The sequence below is a fragment of the Etheostoma cragini genome, chromosome 20, assembly GCF_013103735.1.
Source record: "Etheostoma cragini isolate CJK2018 chromosome 20, CSU_Ecrag_1.0, whole genome shotgun sequence".
NCBI lineage: Eukaryota > Metazoa > Chordata > Actinopteri > Perciformes > Percidae > Etheostoma > Etheostoma cragini.
In genome coordinates, this window is record NC_048426.1 from 13,955,760 (window position 1) to 13,974,111 (window position 18,352).

Below are 18,352 nucleotides of genomic sequence, written 5' to 3' on the forward strand. Positions count from 1 at the left end.
TTGGAAAATGGCTGCAATGAAACAAAGAGTGAAAAATTTAAAGGGGTCTGAATACTTTCCGTACCCACTGTATAAAGTGTTTATTTATTACCAATAGGACAGAGCAAGTTTGTGTACTTTATTGCCAATTTTCAAACAAATTTAAGATGAATAACTGAGTGTCAAGAGGTTGCTCTGTACAAAAACAGTAGCAGACAATTCTTACTTTCAACATGTAAAAAAAGAAAATCAGCATATTCTTTTTTTTTAATACGTGTTTGTGTTGTTTCAGGGAGCTCATGTTTGGTTGTTGTTTTGTTCACCTTTGGGTGTCTCAGCTGTCCTTTCTTTTTGGATGATTGCCAGGCCTGACAGTAAGATATCATATGACAGGGTTTTAAAACAACAGCCATCAGGCAAATATGTTAATCCATGAAATAATAATGATAATGATAAAAAATTGTATTTATATAGCATGGTACTCAAAGACAATACAATAAATCCAGAACATTAAGCACATTAACACAGGTATAGCAATTTACCACAACTTGTTGCTGACCTGCTAACAAACACATTACCTTGAAGGCATTGACGAAAGCCACGGAATCACTTGGTGTGCCACGGGCAAAGGCCAACTTGCTCCTGGAATAACAAATTACATTCAGTGCCCAAAAACATAAAAAACCTACCACACACAGAACCACTGCAAGCTACTGCAAGCATCTCATTAGCCACTAAACACTTTGATGGTTCTTAAGCTGTAAAAGTGAGTCCATAGTGAATAGGTATGTCTGGATGGACATATGTAACCATGGACTTCGTAACATGACAATATCATGCCTCAAATATCTTATGCCACTTTGGTGGGACACATAGGCTATCTAAACAGCCAGGCAGTCTGTGAATCAGTGCAGCTGTTGGATATGACTCACCTGTGGCCAGCAAGCTGCTGCATGGATGGTATGGCAAAGAAACTCTTCAGAGAGTGCGCGGCAGCTAAAGACAAGCAAATTCATTATCGTTTGTACCAAACTGCCCACAAAAGAAAACACATTACTTTGGTTTGGTACCGAGACCAAGTGCTAATATGGCAAAGGTGCCTAAACGACTGGTATCTACCGGACCGAATAGCAAAGCAGATTTTGGTGCCTCATTTCAGTGCCACTGAAATACGTGCGCTGCGCTGTGATGCTCTAAAACAAAACGAAGGTTACAGGCAACAGAACCATAGCTGCATGTGGTGCTATTTAACACTAAACTTGGCAACAGGTAACATTAGCCTACTGTTAGCTAGTAGCTGGATTAAAAAAAAAGGTTAAAATGCTGACAGCTAAATGGTGTAAAGTGTGAATGTATTTCACTGTAGAGCAGACCTGGGCATTGCCCTTTGGGCGGCCCTAACCGGCCCCTGTGAGGTCAATGGGAAGCTAGCTATCAAATGTATATAAGTGTACATCATGCATGGAATATAACATTGCATTGCTTTTATTTTGAAGGCAACTGTTTTTTGTTGTTGCTTTTTTTTGTGCAAACATATGCTGTTTCTTCTTCTCTGGTTGCAAGTCACAATTAAAAATAGGTAGAAGAAGAAGAACTGCAATGTGTCAGCAAGTCGCGAACTGAGCTCACGAGACCTTAACATGAACTTGAATGAGCGGTTATCCTTTAAAAATGTCAGCTCATAGGAAAAATGAAAGGTCTATACAGAGCGCCGAGTTTTGAACCAAAAATGGATTTCAAAGTATTTATTTACTGAAGTCAAAGGTAAAGCTGTGTGTTTAGTTTGCGGCAAACAGATTGCTGTGTTGAAGGATAATGCAAAGCAGGAAGGGATGTCTGAAGCTTTTGCTAGTTAAACTGCAAAAAATATATATATATATATATATAATTTTAGCACCGTAACAAAACATCACTCAACCCTACACATTATTAAAGTGGGGTTTGAAAGTGTGGGCACCCCAGGTAAAAACTTATAAAGAAGCCAAGAAAAGATGGAAAAATCTCCAAAAGACATGAAATGACAGATTAGACATTTGTATAATGTGTCTGAAAAAGTTAGATTTTATTTCCATCATTTACACTTTCAAAATAACAGAAAACAAAAAAATGGCGTCTGCAAAAGTTTGGTCACCCTGCAGAGTTAATACCTTGTACTTCCCCCTTTGGGAAGTATCACAGCTTGGAAACGCTTCTTGTAGACAGCCAAGAGTCTTTCAATTCTTGTTTGAGGTATCTTCGCCCATTCGTCTTTACAAAAGTCTTCCAGTTCTTTGAGATTTCTCCGCTGTCTGTCAAGCACTGCTCTCTTTAGGTCTATCCATAGATTTTCAATTATTTTTAATTTTTTAATTTTTAATCTTTTTATTAATCCCCAATGGGGAAATTACAATTTAAACTCTGTGTCCACACTTTGTTAGTTATCACACAGTCCTGAACTACACACACACACATGCTCAGAATCTGTACATACACTAATGGAGAGATGTCAGAGTGAGTGGGCTGCCAGCTGAACCTGCGTCCTGAGCGGTTGGGGGGGTACGGTGCTTTGCTGAAGAGCACCTGGCTGTGCACAGTAGGTGAAGTGGCATCTCTCCAGCCACCAATCCACACTCCGTACTTTTTTTGTCCGGGGACTTGAACCAGTGACCCTCCGGTTCCGAACCCATCTCCCTACAGACTGAGCTACTGCCACCCCCAAATTATGTTGAGGTCAGGAGATTGTGAAGGCCATGGCAAAACGGTCAGTTTATGACTCTTGATGTAATCCATTGTGAATTTTGAGGTGTGTTTAGGATCATTATCCATTTTAGAAGCCGTCCTCTCCTTAACTTCAGCTTTTTCACAGATGGCATCAAGTTAGCGTCCAAAATTTGCTGACATTTTATTGAATCCATTTTTCCTTCTACTTGTGAAATGTTCCCTGTGCCACTGGCTGCAAAACAACCCCAAAGCATGATTGATTCACGCCCATGCTTAACAGTTGGACAGAGGTTCTTTTCATTAAATTCTGTGCCCTTTCTTCTCCAAATGTACCTTTGCTCATTCAGGCCAAAAAGTGCTACTTTAACCTCATTGGTCCACAGAACTTGTTTCCACAATGCATCAGGCTTGTCTATATGTTAATTTGCAAACTTCAGACGGTGATTTTTGTGGTGAGGACATGGAAGAGGTTTTCTTCTGATGACTCTTCCATGAAGACCATTTCTGTACAAGTATCTCTTTATAGTGGAATGGTGTACCACGACTCTAGTGTCTGCCAGGTCTTTCTGGATGGATCGTAAAGTCAAATGTGTGTTTGGACTTTCTTTTCTCACAATCCTGCAAGTTGTTCTGTCTGATATTTTTCTTGGTCTTCCATATCTTGTTTTAACTTCCACTGTTCCTGATGACTGCCATTTCTTAATTACATTCCGAACAGAGGATATTGGCATCTGAAAACGCTCTGCTAATATCTTCTTATTGCCTTCTCAACTATTTTCAGTTTCAGTTTTCTAGACAACTGCTCAGAAGAACCCATGGTGCTGATTGTCGGGAAAAGATCAGATGAGTCTGGGCATTTAAAACCTTAGATTGACATCACCTGGTCTTTCCAGACGATGATTGAGAACAATCCATGACGGTGTCAGGTCTCAGCTTTCCAAAGGGGGCGGTACATGCTATAAACTCTGCAGGGTGCCCAAACTTTTGCAGACGCCATTTTTTTGTTTTCTGTTATTGTGAAAGTGTAAATGATGGAATTAAATCTAACAGTTTTTTGACATATTATACGAATGTCTTATCTGTCATTTGATGCTTTATGGAGATTTTTCCATCTTTTCTTGGCTTCTTTATGCACATTAATACAAATCCTTACCTGGGGTACCCAAACTTTCGAGCCCCACTGTATTTATGTAATGTTGTTGTTTCAAGAGTGCATTCGTGGCAGATTTGTTGTATGTTTCTACAACTGTAAACATGTATATGTGGTAACTGAGGTCCATTCCAGTAGCATAATGACAGACTGACCTATAATAAGGCACTCCTCCAGGCAGCCAAAGACGTGACCCAGGACAATCATCTTCCCCAGGCACAGGTTCACGGGCAAGTGGGCCAGAACTCGGCCCAGGAAAGTCATTTCACCATCCTCATTGTGACCTCTGCCTTCACTTTTCGCAGATAGCGCGCCCATCTATAGAATAAAACATCCAACTAGAGTCAAGAGATTTTTATTTCATAGCCAGTGATGGGAAGAACGGCGTTTCATTTTTTAGTAACAAGAAATTTAATTGATTTCTCTTCCCATCTTAATATCGCCATTACCATTACTGCCGAAAAATGCGTTGCATTACTATAATTGAAGCAGTTTTTTTCATCAGACCAACTAGATTTCTGATCAAGATGTTTCCCTGGTTAGTGGGCTGTGCACGTCACAAGCGCAGACGATTGGCTGAGGTTGAGTAAAATTTCTTGGTAAGCAAATAAGCGTTATGAAATCAAGGAGAGGAGTAACTTCTCCTGCTCAAGATTTCCAACCATGGTCAGAAAACACAAGGGAGACACTTTGTTTCTCTCACTATGACTCTAGAGTGGCTACTAGCTCCGAAGCTAATTGCTGTCACTCTCTCACTTCTCGCTCCCTTTATATGGGTTGAATAAATTGTTTTTAATTTAGTCCTTAATTATGTGTGGTTGCCCTTATTTTGTCAGAACTGTGAGCCGGTTCATGACAATATTTATCATACTTTCTGGTAGTACACTGCTTAACTGCTGCTTGCCTATGAGCCAGAGGCTAGCCTGAGATCCTCAGACAGATTGTCCTGCTGTTTTTAAATCCCCTGGACTAAAGATGGCTGGGCATTTGTTTGTGAGGCTCCTCAGCAATGAAACTCTTTGCATAAGAATATCAGGCTATATTCAGATTCAGTAACATCTTTTAAAATCACCTCTTAAAAAATGTAACTTTTGTTATGAAAGTAGGTTGTATCTATGTATTTATGCTTGGTCTTGTAGTCTGTTAAATGTATTCACATTCCCTAGTTTCACTCATTGTTGTGCTATTTTTACTGTCTTTTTATTCTGCTTGTTGCTGTGATTTGTAATGTAGTTTTAAAAAATGGTATGAAATAAAATGTGTATTTTGATAGTGACAGAAAGAAACAAGAGTTATGATAAACTTCTTCCACTTTTCACCTCCCCACACAAACATATAATGCTATACCCCTCACCTAATAGACTTTTACAAACACTGGCTGATGCAAAGTTTCTGTCTGAGAACTCCTGGTGTAATACTCTGTGAGAGTTGGGTGGTCAGCTGCCTTCCCAAATACATCACTACAGCCACACATTCACAAGTACTTTACTCAACGCACTGGCTCACCAATTCATCAATCTGAACTTATTTACCTCTTTGAGTTGGAGCACTGTCTTTACTATGTCACCAAGGTTGGGGGGTGAGAGGGCTGTGGAAAGGATGGAGCGGGGATCTCCCATGTCCAGCAACTTCACCTTCAGCAAGATGTTTGCTAACGGGGCAAGCTGAGAGGAAGGAAAATAGTATCGCATAGATTGATTGTCTAATTAGAGTCAAAGCAATGTTAAAAAAAATAGAACTCTTCTGTCATGTGCACATTCTCTTACCAGCATCTCAGGGATCATGTAGTCTGGGATTTCATTCCTCCAGAAGTCTTTGGTAACAAGACGGTAACAGTAGCCCTTAGAGACTCGACCTGCCCTACCTGACAGAGAGAGGAAATAAGTGTAAAAGGACAAAAGTGAGCAGACACTAGCACTTCAGAGGTAAACTTCTACATTGTAAGTATTATGGCTGCAAAGATATTTTTTTATGCTACATGGCATTGTTTTGTCATTGAATACATACCATTTTGCAACACAGTAATACAACAGAAACCTTATTTATTGACATGGATTGATTTCAATTTTGATCGATCCAACACCAAAGATTCTTTTGTACCTTAAAACAATGTTTTCAAAATCGTTTTAATGGTTCATTAACTCCCTACCATTCATTCCCTCCCAACCTGTAGGCGGAACGAAGGTGAAAAGTGAATTTGCCAGACATAACAGGATAAAAAGCACCAAAAGTACCAATACTAATCGCAATTTAAAGATGTTGCAGCATTGGATCTGGACAGGAAGAATAACTCTGGGATTTGGAAGGGTTGTGGCGCAACTCTGCCTTCTCACTCCGCAACACAGGTGGAGCTGAGTGATGCGATTTTGGTTTTATTTTCCATATCGTTACACTCCTAGTAAGTATAGTACCTCGACGCTGGTTGCAGTTGGTTTTGGATACCCAGGTGAGTCGCAGAGACTGATAATTGGTGTCTTTATCACAGACCATGTGACGGCCCAGGCAAAAATCAATCACTGTGATGACAAAAAAAAAGCATGAATACCAAATCAAGATTTTATAATTCTTCATTACAAAAAACACATTAGGCTACAAGATAAAACAAGGCTGGTGAAAAAGAAACTCACCATATTTGACATCTGGAACAGTAACCGAACTCTCAGCAATGTTGGTGGAAAGGATAACCTGTTATGATGAGGAGATCATCAGCACAGCAGGTAAGAACACATGTGACAGAATAAGATACATTTTATATATTTTTAGTAGTGCTGTCAAACGGTTAAAATATTTAATTCCGATTAATCGCATTAATGTCATAGTTAACTTGCCCTCTATTCTAAATGTCCCTTGATTACTTTTTTGTCCCATTATTTTTTCTCATTTTAATGCTCTTATCAACATGGAAAATGGATTGGCTTGCTTTGTGCAAACGTTTTTTTTTTTTCTTTCTATTGAAAACAACATTGGCATTTGGCCTATTGTAGTGTTTAATTTCACATGTAACATTCTCACTTGGGGCAAATAATCCCTCACACAATGTAACACTGTCTATCAATAAAAGGGTGGAAAACTAGTTTGAAAAGGGGGGGGAGAATTTGCATCATTGCAATTCCGCTCTAGCTAGATCGGGTGTGGTGTTGTAGTCTTTCTAATGGTACTAGTTGTTGCGACAGCATCTGAAAAAAAAGTTTGCTAGGCCAAAAAGAACATTAATCTTAAGAATAAAAAATGACGCCGTTAAAATGGGTTTGCATTAACACCGTTAATAACACGTTTAACTGACAGCACTACATTTTTGTTAATTTTATACCTTTCTGTATCCTGGCACAGGGAACAGAAACACACAGCTCTGCTCCTCCAGAGTCACAGTGGAGTGGAGAGGGTAAACCTGCAATCTGAACAGCAGCACATTCATTGTAAAGGTAAACATTCTTACCAAGCAAAATGTAACACAGGTCAATAAGCACTATACATTTTAAAGAAGAGATTCAACAAAGACAAACTCAAAAGCCCACCTTTTGTGGACCAGCTTGGCCAAGGCCTCCTGCATGTAGCTTATCTCGTGTATACCAGGAAGGAAAACCAGCACACTGCCCCGCTCTGATGCAGTCATGCCAGCTTTTCTCTCTGCTTTGCTGCTCAAACACAAACACACATGATAATTAGAGCCCAACCAATAAAAGGATTTGTAAGGCCGATACAATATTCCAATATTCGGATATATTGGCATATATATATATATATATATATATATATATATATATATATATATATATATATATATATATATATATATATATATATATATATATATTTCTTTAATCCAAAAATGCGTTACAAAACAAACAGATTTCCATAACATTAGTTATTTCTTACTAAAATAATATGATAATGTTTTATTGTCACAAGAGAACAGAGGAACATCAAAATCTGTTAAAGTTCTGAATGTACAAAAATACAAAAAAAAATCAAAAATACAAAATCAGTTGACAGGAACGTTGTACAGCGTCCTCTGGTGGACAAAATATGCACCACCAACACTCATAACATGGTTGACCATCCATTTTTAATATAATATTTATCAGAATCATTTATTTGTCATGATTCTGATACATGAATGAACGAATGACTATATATATTTTCTTTTCTTAATTTTTTTATCAGCCATTATTAATGGCGATAGCAATTGATCAGGAAATGCCTAATATGTGGCGATAATATTGGCCAGCCGATATATTGCTGGGGCTCTAATGATAATTACTTTATGTGACTGCCCATTTGTTAAAGGTATAGCAAGCAATGTTAATCCAAAACACTTTTAGTCAAATTCAGCAAATTTCTCATTACGTTCACCTAGCGCTCTATTTTCTTTGTGCTCTGTGTAAAGGCAAAAAACAAACACAAAGGTGCGCATGAGCCACAAAACACTATTTGAGTGAATAAGCAATAGGCGGCGCGTGCAAGCAAGTAATGGGGGTGAGGGGGTAGGCAGCAGCTGGCCAGGAGTATCAACAAGAAAAGTTGGCAAATAATCGTCAAAAGAGGAAAAGGAAGAATAAGAAATAAGTTGAGGAGCTTTGTTCAAATTGGTGAGGCTTTTTAACGCTTCAGGACCTCTGTGATTTCAAAGGAATGAAAACTAATAAAGGCTTTTGCCGTTATGAACAATTAAGCAATGATATTCGCTGTTTTCAATAGGTCAGTTTAGCTTGGTCCGTTTGCTGTTGTTTGTGATGGCTGCTCCCAACTTGACTTTACAGTAGTAGCAACAGTTTGCTAATCCACAACCTAACGTGACCTAACATTGACTATGTCTTATTTAATTTAGTCAGCAGAGACACTAACAGAAGGTTGCTATGGAAATGTGCGTCGCTAAATCTGGGGGGTGGAGATCCTGGAGGGGGGATGGTACCGTTTGGGAGGTCAGTTCAAATATCAACGATCTAATCGCAGCATTGTTTACTGCACCTTTAAGTCAAGTGTGGTAAAATACAGGAGCTTCACCTGGAATCTTTGCCCTCCATTTCATCAAAGCTCTGGATGAGACTGATGGCAAGATTGTACATCTCCACTGAAATGTGAGGGTCACCTGAAGGAGGAGACTCCATCTGACACACACACACACACACACACAATTCAAACATTAATAACTATATGGCTGTAGTACAGAGAACAGCAGCATCAGCAAACATGTATCGTGGTCCTACCCTGTATGGAAAAACTTTTTGTAGGTCATCCAGATAAAACTCCTCAATGGCATAGGGTGCCCCCTCCACTTCAAACACGTAGGCCGGGTTCATTTTGCCACAAATTGGCGTGCTGAAGTACTCAGCAAACTGTCGGCAGTTGATGGTGGCTGACATAAGGACAATCTGAAAAACACGGGTCCTATGACTCAGAGTTCAACTGATGGAAAAGGAGGACAGAAGATTTTACTTGATCTTGCAAATACCTTAACATAACAGGAGTTGAAATGGAGAAGTTTTCTTAAAACCAGCAGGAGAAAGTCCATCTCCTCAGTGCGCTCATGAACCTTGGGCAAAGGCAGAGTAATCAAATGTCAATAATCACTCATTGGATCATAGAACTAAATTAAACGTGAAACAAATTTAAATTGAACATTTAATACAACTAAATAAAATGATGGACTTAAATTAAAAGGTGTAACACAAGGGAAATGCTTTTTAACTATTAACCAAAAATTACAATAGAACAAAATAAAAGACAAAAAAAATATTTTAGGGCCCAGCTAACAGAGATAATTATCAGCCTCAAGTTTATTCACCTCATCTATGAAAATGTGGGAGTACTCTGTGAGGCACTTGGCGGAAACCAGTTTTTGCAGCAGCACTCCTGTAGTCATGTAGATGAGCCGGGTGTGCTCAGTAGCCATCTTCTCCAGTCCAACCTGAAAAACAAATGCAAAGTTGTATTCATAAATCTGCCACACACTACTGAAAATGACTATATCTTTTTTTGGCATTCTCACACAAAAGACATTTGCTTGTTGTTATATTCTACTTCCTTAAAAAATTGAAAAGGAGATGCCACAGGTATGCTTACTCCTTAGCTCTCTACTTTTTCCAGTGTCTTATAAACTAATATCTGCAATGCCAACATGACTAATTCTGGAGAGAAATTATTATTGGTTTGCAGACTCAACACTGAGCACAAAGGAATTTTCCAATTACTGATAGCAATACTTTCACAGACATAACAAAAAGGAAAGGGAACAAGAAAAGAGCTCCCTTCCTACACAAAATAAGAGATATTTTCAGAAGAACGATCGATAAAAATCAAAACGTACCTTTGATGTACGCAAATGAAGAACATATTGCCCATCGTTATATCACTTTCTAACACTGTTTATCATTGCTCCCACTGTCAGTGACATCATTCTTAACTCCAAAGGTTTACACAAAGCAGTAGACACAACAGTTATTATTAGGCATGCTGTTTCAGAGCTCTCTGCATTAGAGCCAGACATCCTGGCAACAATATAAAGTATGCTAACATTGTTTAATTGTGAAAGAGGCGCAATGAGTGCTTTTTGTGCAGGTGTTACTTTTTGTTTCCCCTTTTTTGTTAAAGAAATAAAAAATTTGGTAGGAGGGTAGACAGATTATAAATTGCACTAACCTGATATCCCACCAGACTACCCAGGGTACACTTTCGCTGTGCGGCAACCCATCGGGCAATACTGCTGGCCCCAATTTTGCGTGGTTGGGTGACCACAATGTTGCATGATGCATTTTTCTCATTGTAGTGATCCAGAATGTACTGTGGCACCTGCGTGGTCTTGCCACTGCCTGTGGCTCCTCGAATGATCACCACAGAGTTGTTTTCTATGAGGGAAATCAGCTGGACACACACACACACACAAGGTACCATATCACTGAAATAAACTACAATAAATAATAATAAAAATAATCTGTATAGCAGATGGGTGTGCTAAACTGATTTGTCCACACTTTATAATCTTTACTAAATAAATGCATCATAACTGCCTGCATGAGCTGCTAACATATTCACATACTACTCTTTATTAGACAATAGAAATATTTAGACCAGTAGATTTAAAGTGTACTGTTGTTCTGCAACATAAAATGACATTAAGTTGATCTTGAGCAAACAGTTAAAGCTTAAGTGCTCCAATGACCTGAGGACATAATGGTCATTTCAGTTAAACTCCAACAAGAACAGAAGAGAAAGTACTACAGTAATTAGAGAGTACTTTTAGACCTTCAGGCTGTGTGGTTTGCGGTGTACGTATAGTTCATTTTACCTCTTGTCTGTTTTTTGTTATGGGCAAGCTGGGGTACTCATAGCTGGCAAGAGGAGGAGGAGGAGCAGTACCTAAGAATACGGAATTGAATGCACAAGAAACAGGGTTAAACTGATTAGAGCCGCAGGCAGATGTCTGTATAACTAAGAATGTAAAAGAGTATGGTGTGTGATAAGAAAAAGCTAACAAAGTTTAAGACTCACTCCCAGCTGGTTTTTGAAACCACCTTCCATCAGAGTTCAGAGACATACCCTCATCAGGAACCTTTGATGGGCTGAAACAAAATAAAAGCAATTTTAAGCAATTCCACTCGTTTTGTCCTATTTTCCCCTCTCATTACAAAAGGAAATGCAATTCAAAGACCATACAGCGATCCATTTACTTTCTTTCTCTATGTGATAGAAAACATGTCCTTCAAAAATTGTTCAGCTGCTAGTCTCATCTCAGAAAGCATAACTGCCAAAGTCCCAAGGAGCACTGTGGTAAGAAACAAATATCTGTTGCACGATATTGATAAGGATTGGCTAAAATGAATAAGCTGTGCTTTTTAGCATCTTTAATCAACTGCTTTTTAGATTCTGGATCCATTTTAGATTGATGCAGAAACTGTGGTGCTATGTTTTATGTCTGAATGTAATAAAGTGTAGCGCTGTGAATATACTAGAATCAGCTGTCATTTAATGGAGAAGCTTAACTCGTTCAACGCCTGTGACATTATTTCATGTATCTTTTGCTGAATGGCTTTTAACTCTCCTTTCTGCTGGTTTAGTAGGTCGTGCGTGAAGGAGAAGAACAACCTAAACATAGAGAACGGTTGCTCCAAGATTATTTTTCAGCAGAGGGACTTGGGCTTCCCTTTGGGAGAAAAAGGTGGCTGAGCAAGCAAGGAAAGTTATCAGCCAACCAGACCATGCTCTCTACAGAGTTTTCTCTGTGATGCCTTCGGGTCAGCAGTATAATGTGCCTCTGAGGAGAACTAATCGCTATTCTAAGTCTTTTATTCCTTTTGCTATAAAGGCTGCTCAACACAAACATTGCTCATCTTAAGTGATGTCTATCACAAAGACATAGGCTTGTTGTTATTCATTGCCTTTATGTATTGTCTCGTATTGCTTTTATTTAATGTTATTAGGTACCAGTTCCCCAAATTAAACCGTTTCCTACGGCATACTTAACATTTGTAACTATTGTTTGGTGAGTGTTTGTTAAAACTGACTGGACTGAGAAGCTGCAAATGGATTGCCCATTGGGATTATTAAAGTGTCTGAACTTAACTCTATAGAAATAGAATAAGAGTAGAACAGACAAACAGTTTGCTGTGGTCGTTTTACTTTTTCAAATGGTGAGGGTTGTTAATATGTTATGGTGGCAACATGTCAGTTGGGCTGTAACTATCACACAGTTTGAGAACTCCGTTTTGGCCTAATATATTATTAATATAATTTGATGACTTAACAATAGAAATAACAAGCAATTAAATACAGCAATTCTTAATTCCTCTCCAGCACGAAGGCAACGGACACGCACAAAAACAAATTGATGCAGAAGTTAGTCCACTACAAGAGTCCCAGTTCTTTGCCATTACAATGGTACACATAAAAATATCCGCCACTATGACCACTCTGCTGTTGATTTGAATAGGAAAGTCTGTTCAACTTGATAATTCGGCAATTATCAAAAATTACGTTGTTTTCATAATCACTTGTAAAATCACTCACTTTAATTTAAGTAACTGAGGTCATCATTAAAAGTAAACTTCAAATGTAAGTTTACAGTAGGTAAAAATAACAGCAGCAAGTCCCACTTCAACGTCAGGCCTTGTTTGGTACCACATGAAACTTTGCTCATTTCAGTCTCATGCTTCATCTCATCTTTGCCTCTGGTCAGTTCAACTAGTTCCACAGCCCTGTAGCCGGGAGAGCTTTCCAGTTATCTCTGCCTCTCACTCTCTCTTGGCGGGGGGAGGATTTTGTCGTTAGTACTAAGAGGAGCTCAAATGCAACACACATGGCTTGGCAACGAACATGCACTCTCGTCCTCTTCCTTTCTCTCCAATGCACACATTTTGTGCACGCTACAAAGCAGCTGACCTTACAACAAGCTGCACATAGAAGACTGGGTGAAGGGAGAGGGGAGGTGGCAGCTCTTAGTCAGTTAGCAGTCTGTGACTAACTCTAATGGAAAAGTCTGCATGACAGGAGCAGTGGGAGAGACGATAGGGACAAGACAATAACTACAACACAAAGAGGAAAAAAATCGCTTCCAACAACCAAGACATCGGAGGATTGCTGCCGACACACAAGTGATGTGTTCCACTGAAGGCAGCTGACACCAAGGGACATCGTTGACAGCAAGTAAAGGACTAAAGTTTACATGAACTGACCCATGGAGACAAGGAGCTGGGGGCTGTACTTAGTCAAAAGCTCATCTTTTCTATTCAATTGCTGATTATCTCACACAAGCGTCAGCGGTCCAGTTTTCACATGTAAGTACAGATCTTTCCTTTACATTTTTAGCCAGATGTTAGTATGATAATTAATTTATGAACATGAAATTTGATAGCTGTTTAAGTACTGTAATCACATCAGATATCAGAGGTCAGATTGTTTAAGAGATGATCATTGTTCACCGTCAACCTGAAAATGTTCATTTTTAATAGGGCAACAATTATGAATGAATTGAAACTGACGTTGAGATATTCTCACACATTGTTCATTGTGGTATTTTAAGATGATAATGGCATTAACAGCGCAAGATTTTGTCAGAAATATTTCCATCATTTCCCTCTCATGTTTTTGTTGCATCTGCCTTTGGGCAGTTCCTAGCATGGTCTAATGCTGTTTTGTCATTTGTCATTGCAATTTAAGAGATAAATTAGCACTTGATTTGAAAAAACAGATATTCCAACATATTCAAATTTGTTAACAGTGCTGTGGGCAAGCCATGACTTCATGGCCCGGAATAACCAATAATCTGGGTTTGTTCAGTTTTCCAGGACTGTCTGCTTTGACTGCCATGCCCCTGTTTAGCTGGATGAAATGGACCCACGAAAAAAGAGTGCAGGCTCAGGATGAAGCACTTCTAAAGACCTCGAGGGTCTTACCTAGTCACATGTTGATCAGAGAGCTTCTGTGGCATGTGGAGGAACGTGAGCGGCTTGCAAGGGAAACCGTGGGTCTCCACTGGTTTCAGAAGTACCCAAGGTTACGGACCCTCATCCCCACATCAGAGCTACATCAGCTGGAGCTCCTGTGTGCCCAGATCCCACCCAGCCACGCAGCCACCGTACTGTCTAGGTGTTTAGTAGTAACAATGCCATGCTCTGTCCTCACATTAGTATGCTGTCAACTGTGGCTAGCTGCTAATGCAACAACACAAGGCCTGACAGCAGGCAAAGCAGAGAATGCCCAAGGGGATAGGGGGCAGGGCAAGCTGCTAAAAAAGACATTATGCGTTACTGTAACAGAAGCAGGCAATATAGTGATGTGTGAACATGTGAAGGTGAAGAATGCCCTGTAACTTAGTGAAGCCAGACTGCCAGGGTTTGCACTCATCATCTCTAAGTTAGCCATAATGATATGAAAAACCTTGTTCTACATGGTTGAGCACTGTGACCTACTTACTTGCTTACATAACCACTTTACTAAAGAAGAACATATCTAGTATGGTGCTGTCAAAATTGGTCAATGATTAATTTACAATGTTCCTTCTACTAAAATGCAAATATTCAAACCTATTTTGCACATTAGGTCCACAGGAGGCCAGACAAATACAACTTGAGACATAACTTGTGTACGTAAACACGTCTTTTAAAATATCTACTTACGCATTACAAAATAAACAAATCAAAGTATGTCATATAGCGTAAAACTAAATATAAAGACTGTAGACCTCTCTCCCTTTTCAATATGACACAAATTTCCCCACAGGGTTCATAATTTAGTCATAAACAACCAAGTCTCTTGTCGTTCCTTGAACTTGTCTGATGACTTTGCCATCAGTCCTTAGCAACAGAAGTTCCTGAATGTCCCAACTCTCAAGTTCACTCAAATTATCTTTGTTCTTCACCTCCGGATGTTTGTTTTCTTCCAGTTTACATTAGATAATGTATGACACTGACACTTTCTTGATGCAAATCCTTGCTACTTCAGCAAGTGTTAAATCAAATGTATTGGTTGCATCCTTCCACAGGTTTCGTGAGGTGCTTTCCACAAATAACATTAGGCCTTGGGAGCTGGCATCTGTCTTCAAGCAGGTGCTAAGGGACTTGAGCCAAAAAGAATATGATGAAGAGCACACTCTCTCGGTGCAGCCAGTGCAGCCAGCACAGCTCCGACCAATGGAAGCTTGCACCAGCCGCTACATAATGAAGCAGGGTTTTGTACCACCCCCTGTCGCCAACTGTGGAGACCAACCAAGGGAGGAGATCCCAACGATCTCTGGATACGTGGATCGGGCCCTGCGGCACTCTGGTTCATTTGCAGGGTCCAACAGAGACTGGGACCTTCCTTATTACTATCCAGTTTCTCTCAGACCCATAGGAATGTACAGCACTACACTGTGAGACGACACACTGCTGTAGTTTTTGTGTTTAACACAAGGAAAAGACATCCACAATGGGGAATAAGATGCAGGAACTCGAATATATGTATTAGCTGCAGATATATCATGTAAAGATGCCCCGATCACATCTTTTGGCCTCAGATATCGATTGTAAATCAATGAGCGCTATCTGTCATTAGAGGGCAAATAACAATTATTTTTGTGTTGTTTTCTTTAGTTTTAGGCACTAATACAGCTGTGGAGTAGTCAACCATGGTCCTCATGAAAACATCGCTTTTTAAAATTAAAACTCACAGAAAAAGGAAGGAAATGGAAATAGACAAAAATAAGTGCATCCAGCTGAATTTTCTGTTGCACCAGATCAATCCTGAAAGTGGAAAGTCAAGGATATAGACTACTCTTAAAGAGAGTAGTCAGTCTTATTTCTTAAATCCCTTTTTTTTCTTTCTCACCAATAATTAGCGCATATATGCAAGTTTTTAAACATTAAAATCCATCTATGGCGATAAAGTGAGCATCAGGTGGCGACAACAGTTAAGAATAGGCACCAAAATGACTAGTTATCGTTGCTTGTGTTATGATCTGGCGTTTGGGTGACGCCTTTTTAGCTTACCTCCTCTCTCTCCGCTTTGAGCTTAAACTCTACATGTTCTGCTGGGTGACGACTCTTCAACTATTGTAGTTTGTAGTAGCAACAAACGCAGAAGGACTATAGAAGCGATCGCAGTAGGACTTCACTTCACACGAACAGGCAATCCGGCACAGGCATGTAGTTGTTGCTCTCGGCCAAGTGTTAACTATGCGTGTAGTAGTTTATAGGCAGCTAGAAGTGATTAATGCCGAGCACCCGATCACATGTTCATTACAATAGTTTAACATCCTTTTTTTTTATCCCTACTGACTGACTGGATTTCTGTGGTCCTGATAATAAACCTCAATTAAACTTTGTACAGTGGGCATGTATTTCAAAAGGTGTATTCAGGTGGTGTGAGTGATGTCATAAGGGCAAATAGGTGCCAGCCTTTGTGGATTGCTCGTAAAGTGAAGCAATGTCTATTGCAACTGCTAGTCAAAGGCTGGAAATGTCTACGAGTTTCAAAGAAATAAACCAAAGAGTGATGTTCCCCTTTAGACTGATTGATGTGAACAGGTTTTAGAGCTCTAAACAGCTAAACATTTATTTTTACTATCAAGTATTTGACAACTTAAAAAAGCAGATTACAAACTCACAAATAAACATCATGTGAATTATATTTTTTGTCATCTAATTTCCTGTGACCACCAAGTTGGACACTGAGGTCATGTCCTCAGTATTTTATTTCTTGATAATTTGGGAGTTTAAGATATCTGGGGACATACACATTAGTTAAGGTTTTAAATTGGTATTTGTGTTACAGTCTAAATATATTAAAACTTGAGTACTGAAACGTACTACTGAAAACGCAGCTTTGAAAATTTTAAGATTGTGGGAAGTTAAAAAAATATATATATACAAAAATACAAAAACACCCAAATCTCACCTCAGTTACAAAACTTATAATATTTAAGCATTACTGTAAAGTAGTTAACATTTCATGACTTTGGTAACCTCATTTACACTTTTTGACAGGTCTTTCGGTTAATACTGTCAAGTTGACTCAGAATTCCTCTTACTGACACACGCCTATATTTTCAGCAATTATGAAGCTATTATATTCAATGCTGAAAGAGTCAAGAAATCTCAACTAACGTATGATTTAGTTAACCACAGTTTAGCTAGCTAAAACTCTGCAACCATCCTAAAACATTTATGTGCAGTATTATTTTTCAAAAAGCTTAACCAGTCAGGGTTTGTGTCTATGATAGAGGAAACGACACCTGTAACCTAAAATATTTTGTCTGTAACCATTAAGTGGAACAGGTCAAGTAATCCAAGGATGCTAGCTAGCATGAAGTTCATGCCAGCTAGCATGCTAACTTTACCTCGGTTTTTCCCACTTGGTCTCTTTCGACGATGCTTCATGGACATTTTTTTCAACCACATCTTCTGTGAGTTTAATGTTAGCAAACGTCGTCGCCGAGGTGAACCAATCCGAAATTTGCTCCGCGGTAAACACTTTCTTCATGTTGCAAGTGTTTAGCCACAATTATTGCAATTTTTACTCGAGTCGCTCCTTCCAGCTAGCCACGACGAGATTCAAGTGCGTGAGGCAACACGCAGGTGAAGTGTGGAAGAAGTTTTAAAACGCCCCCTGGCGGTTGAACTAAAAAATAAAATTAAATTAAACTGAACACTTTATTTCTACAGCATATCTATAAATATAGCTTGTTGGAAGAAGTAGCCCAATTATTTACTTAGGAATTAACAAGTACCCCATAATACATTTATACAAGTAAAAGCCCTAAAGTGTAATTAGAAGTAATAGCAATAGAATCAAAAGTAAATGTGCTCATTCTGCAAAATGGCCCCTTTCCCTTTATATTATTATTGTTATTGGATCATCAGTATTATTGATATATTATGCAAGCAGTATTAAATATTAAAATACGTGATATAGTGTTGAGCAGTTTAATCTAGAACAATGCAGTATATGTTATAAACCAATCATACTTGTAAATAAAATCTAGTGGACTAACAAAGTACATAAAATAGAAATAAAGCAGAATCACCGCAAAATTTACACAGTACAGTACAT

At 38.9% G+C, this 18,352-nt stretch overlaps 2 protein-coding genes across 4 annotated transcripts in view; one reads left to right on the plus strand and one right to left on the minus strand.

Moving 5' to 3' along the window:
* tdrd9 (tudor domain containing 9) overlaps positions 1-17,894 on the minus strand; it is a 27,660-nt gene extending 9,766 nt beyond the window's left edge. The window contains exons 1-18 of one of the 2 annotated variants that reach the window (XM_034858746.1): positions 17,640-17,894; positions 11,318-11,388; positions 11,115-11,185; positions 10,469-10,690; positions 9,615-9,737; positions 9,282-9,362; positions 9,037-9,201; positions 8,834-8,937; positions 7,345-7,464; positions 7,140-7,224; positions 6,457-6,514; positions 6,241-6,345; positions 5,596-5,693; positions 5,362-5,493; positions 3,985-4,147; positions 912-975; positions 558-621; positions 303-347 (exon numbers count right to left, since the gene is read on the minus strand). In XM_034858746.1, coding sequence (XP_034714637.1) covers positions 303-347; positions 558-621; positions 912-975; positions 3,985-4,147; positions 5,362-5,493; positions 5,596-5,693; positions 6,241-6,345; positions 6,457-6,514; positions 7,140-7,224; positions 7,345-7,464; positions 8,834-8,937; positions 9,037-9,201; positions 9,282-9,362; positions 9,615-9,737; positions 10,469-10,690; positions 11,115-11,185; positions 11,318-11,388; positions 17,640-17,782 — 1,914 coding nt within the window. In that variant the 5' untranslated portion in view covers positions 17,783-17,894. Of the gene's footprint in view, positions 1-302; positions 348-557; positions 622-911; positions 976-3,984; positions 4,148-5,361; positions 5,494-5,595; positions 5,694-6,240; positions 6,346-6,456; positions 6,515-7,139; positions 7,225-7,344; positions 7,465-8,833; positions 8,944-9,036; positions 9,202-9,281; positions 9,363-9,614; positions 9,738-10,468; positions 10,691-11,114; positions 11,186-11,317; positions 11,389-17,639 lie in introns of both variants that reach the window. The other variant, XM_034858745.1, reaches the window with a different exon arrangement.
* On the plus strand, positions 13,098-15,911 carry rd3l (retinal degeneration 3 like). Of its 2 annotated transcripts, none has more exons than XM_034858869.1 (3): positions 13,098-13,603; positions 14,102-14,410; positions 15,306-15,911. In XM_034858869.1, the coding sequence occupies exons 2-3, from the start codon at positions 14,130-14,132 to the stop codon at positions 15,676-15,678; spliced, it is 654 nt and encodes a 217-aa protein (XP_034714760.1). In that variant the 5' UTR covers positions 13,098-13,603; positions 14,102-14,129; the 3' UTR covers positions 15,679-15,911. The 2 variants fall into 2 exon arrangements, with proteins under 2 accessions (XP_034714760.1, XP_034714759.1); XM_034858868.1 differs by having other exon boundaries at positions 13,098-13,599.
* Positions 17,895-18,352: the final 458 nt, after the last annotated feature.

Excerpts from the sequence above, each read along its gene's own strand:
- rd3l (XM_034858869.1), top strand. The coding sequence starts at position 14,130 with ATGCCCCTGTTTAGCTGGATGAAATGGACCCACGAAAAAAGAGTGCAG. Across the intron at positions 14,411-15,305 it reads GCAGCCACCGTACTGTCTAG|GTTTCGTGAGGTGCTTTCCA; the intron begins GTGTTTAGTAGT and ends ATCCTTCCACAG.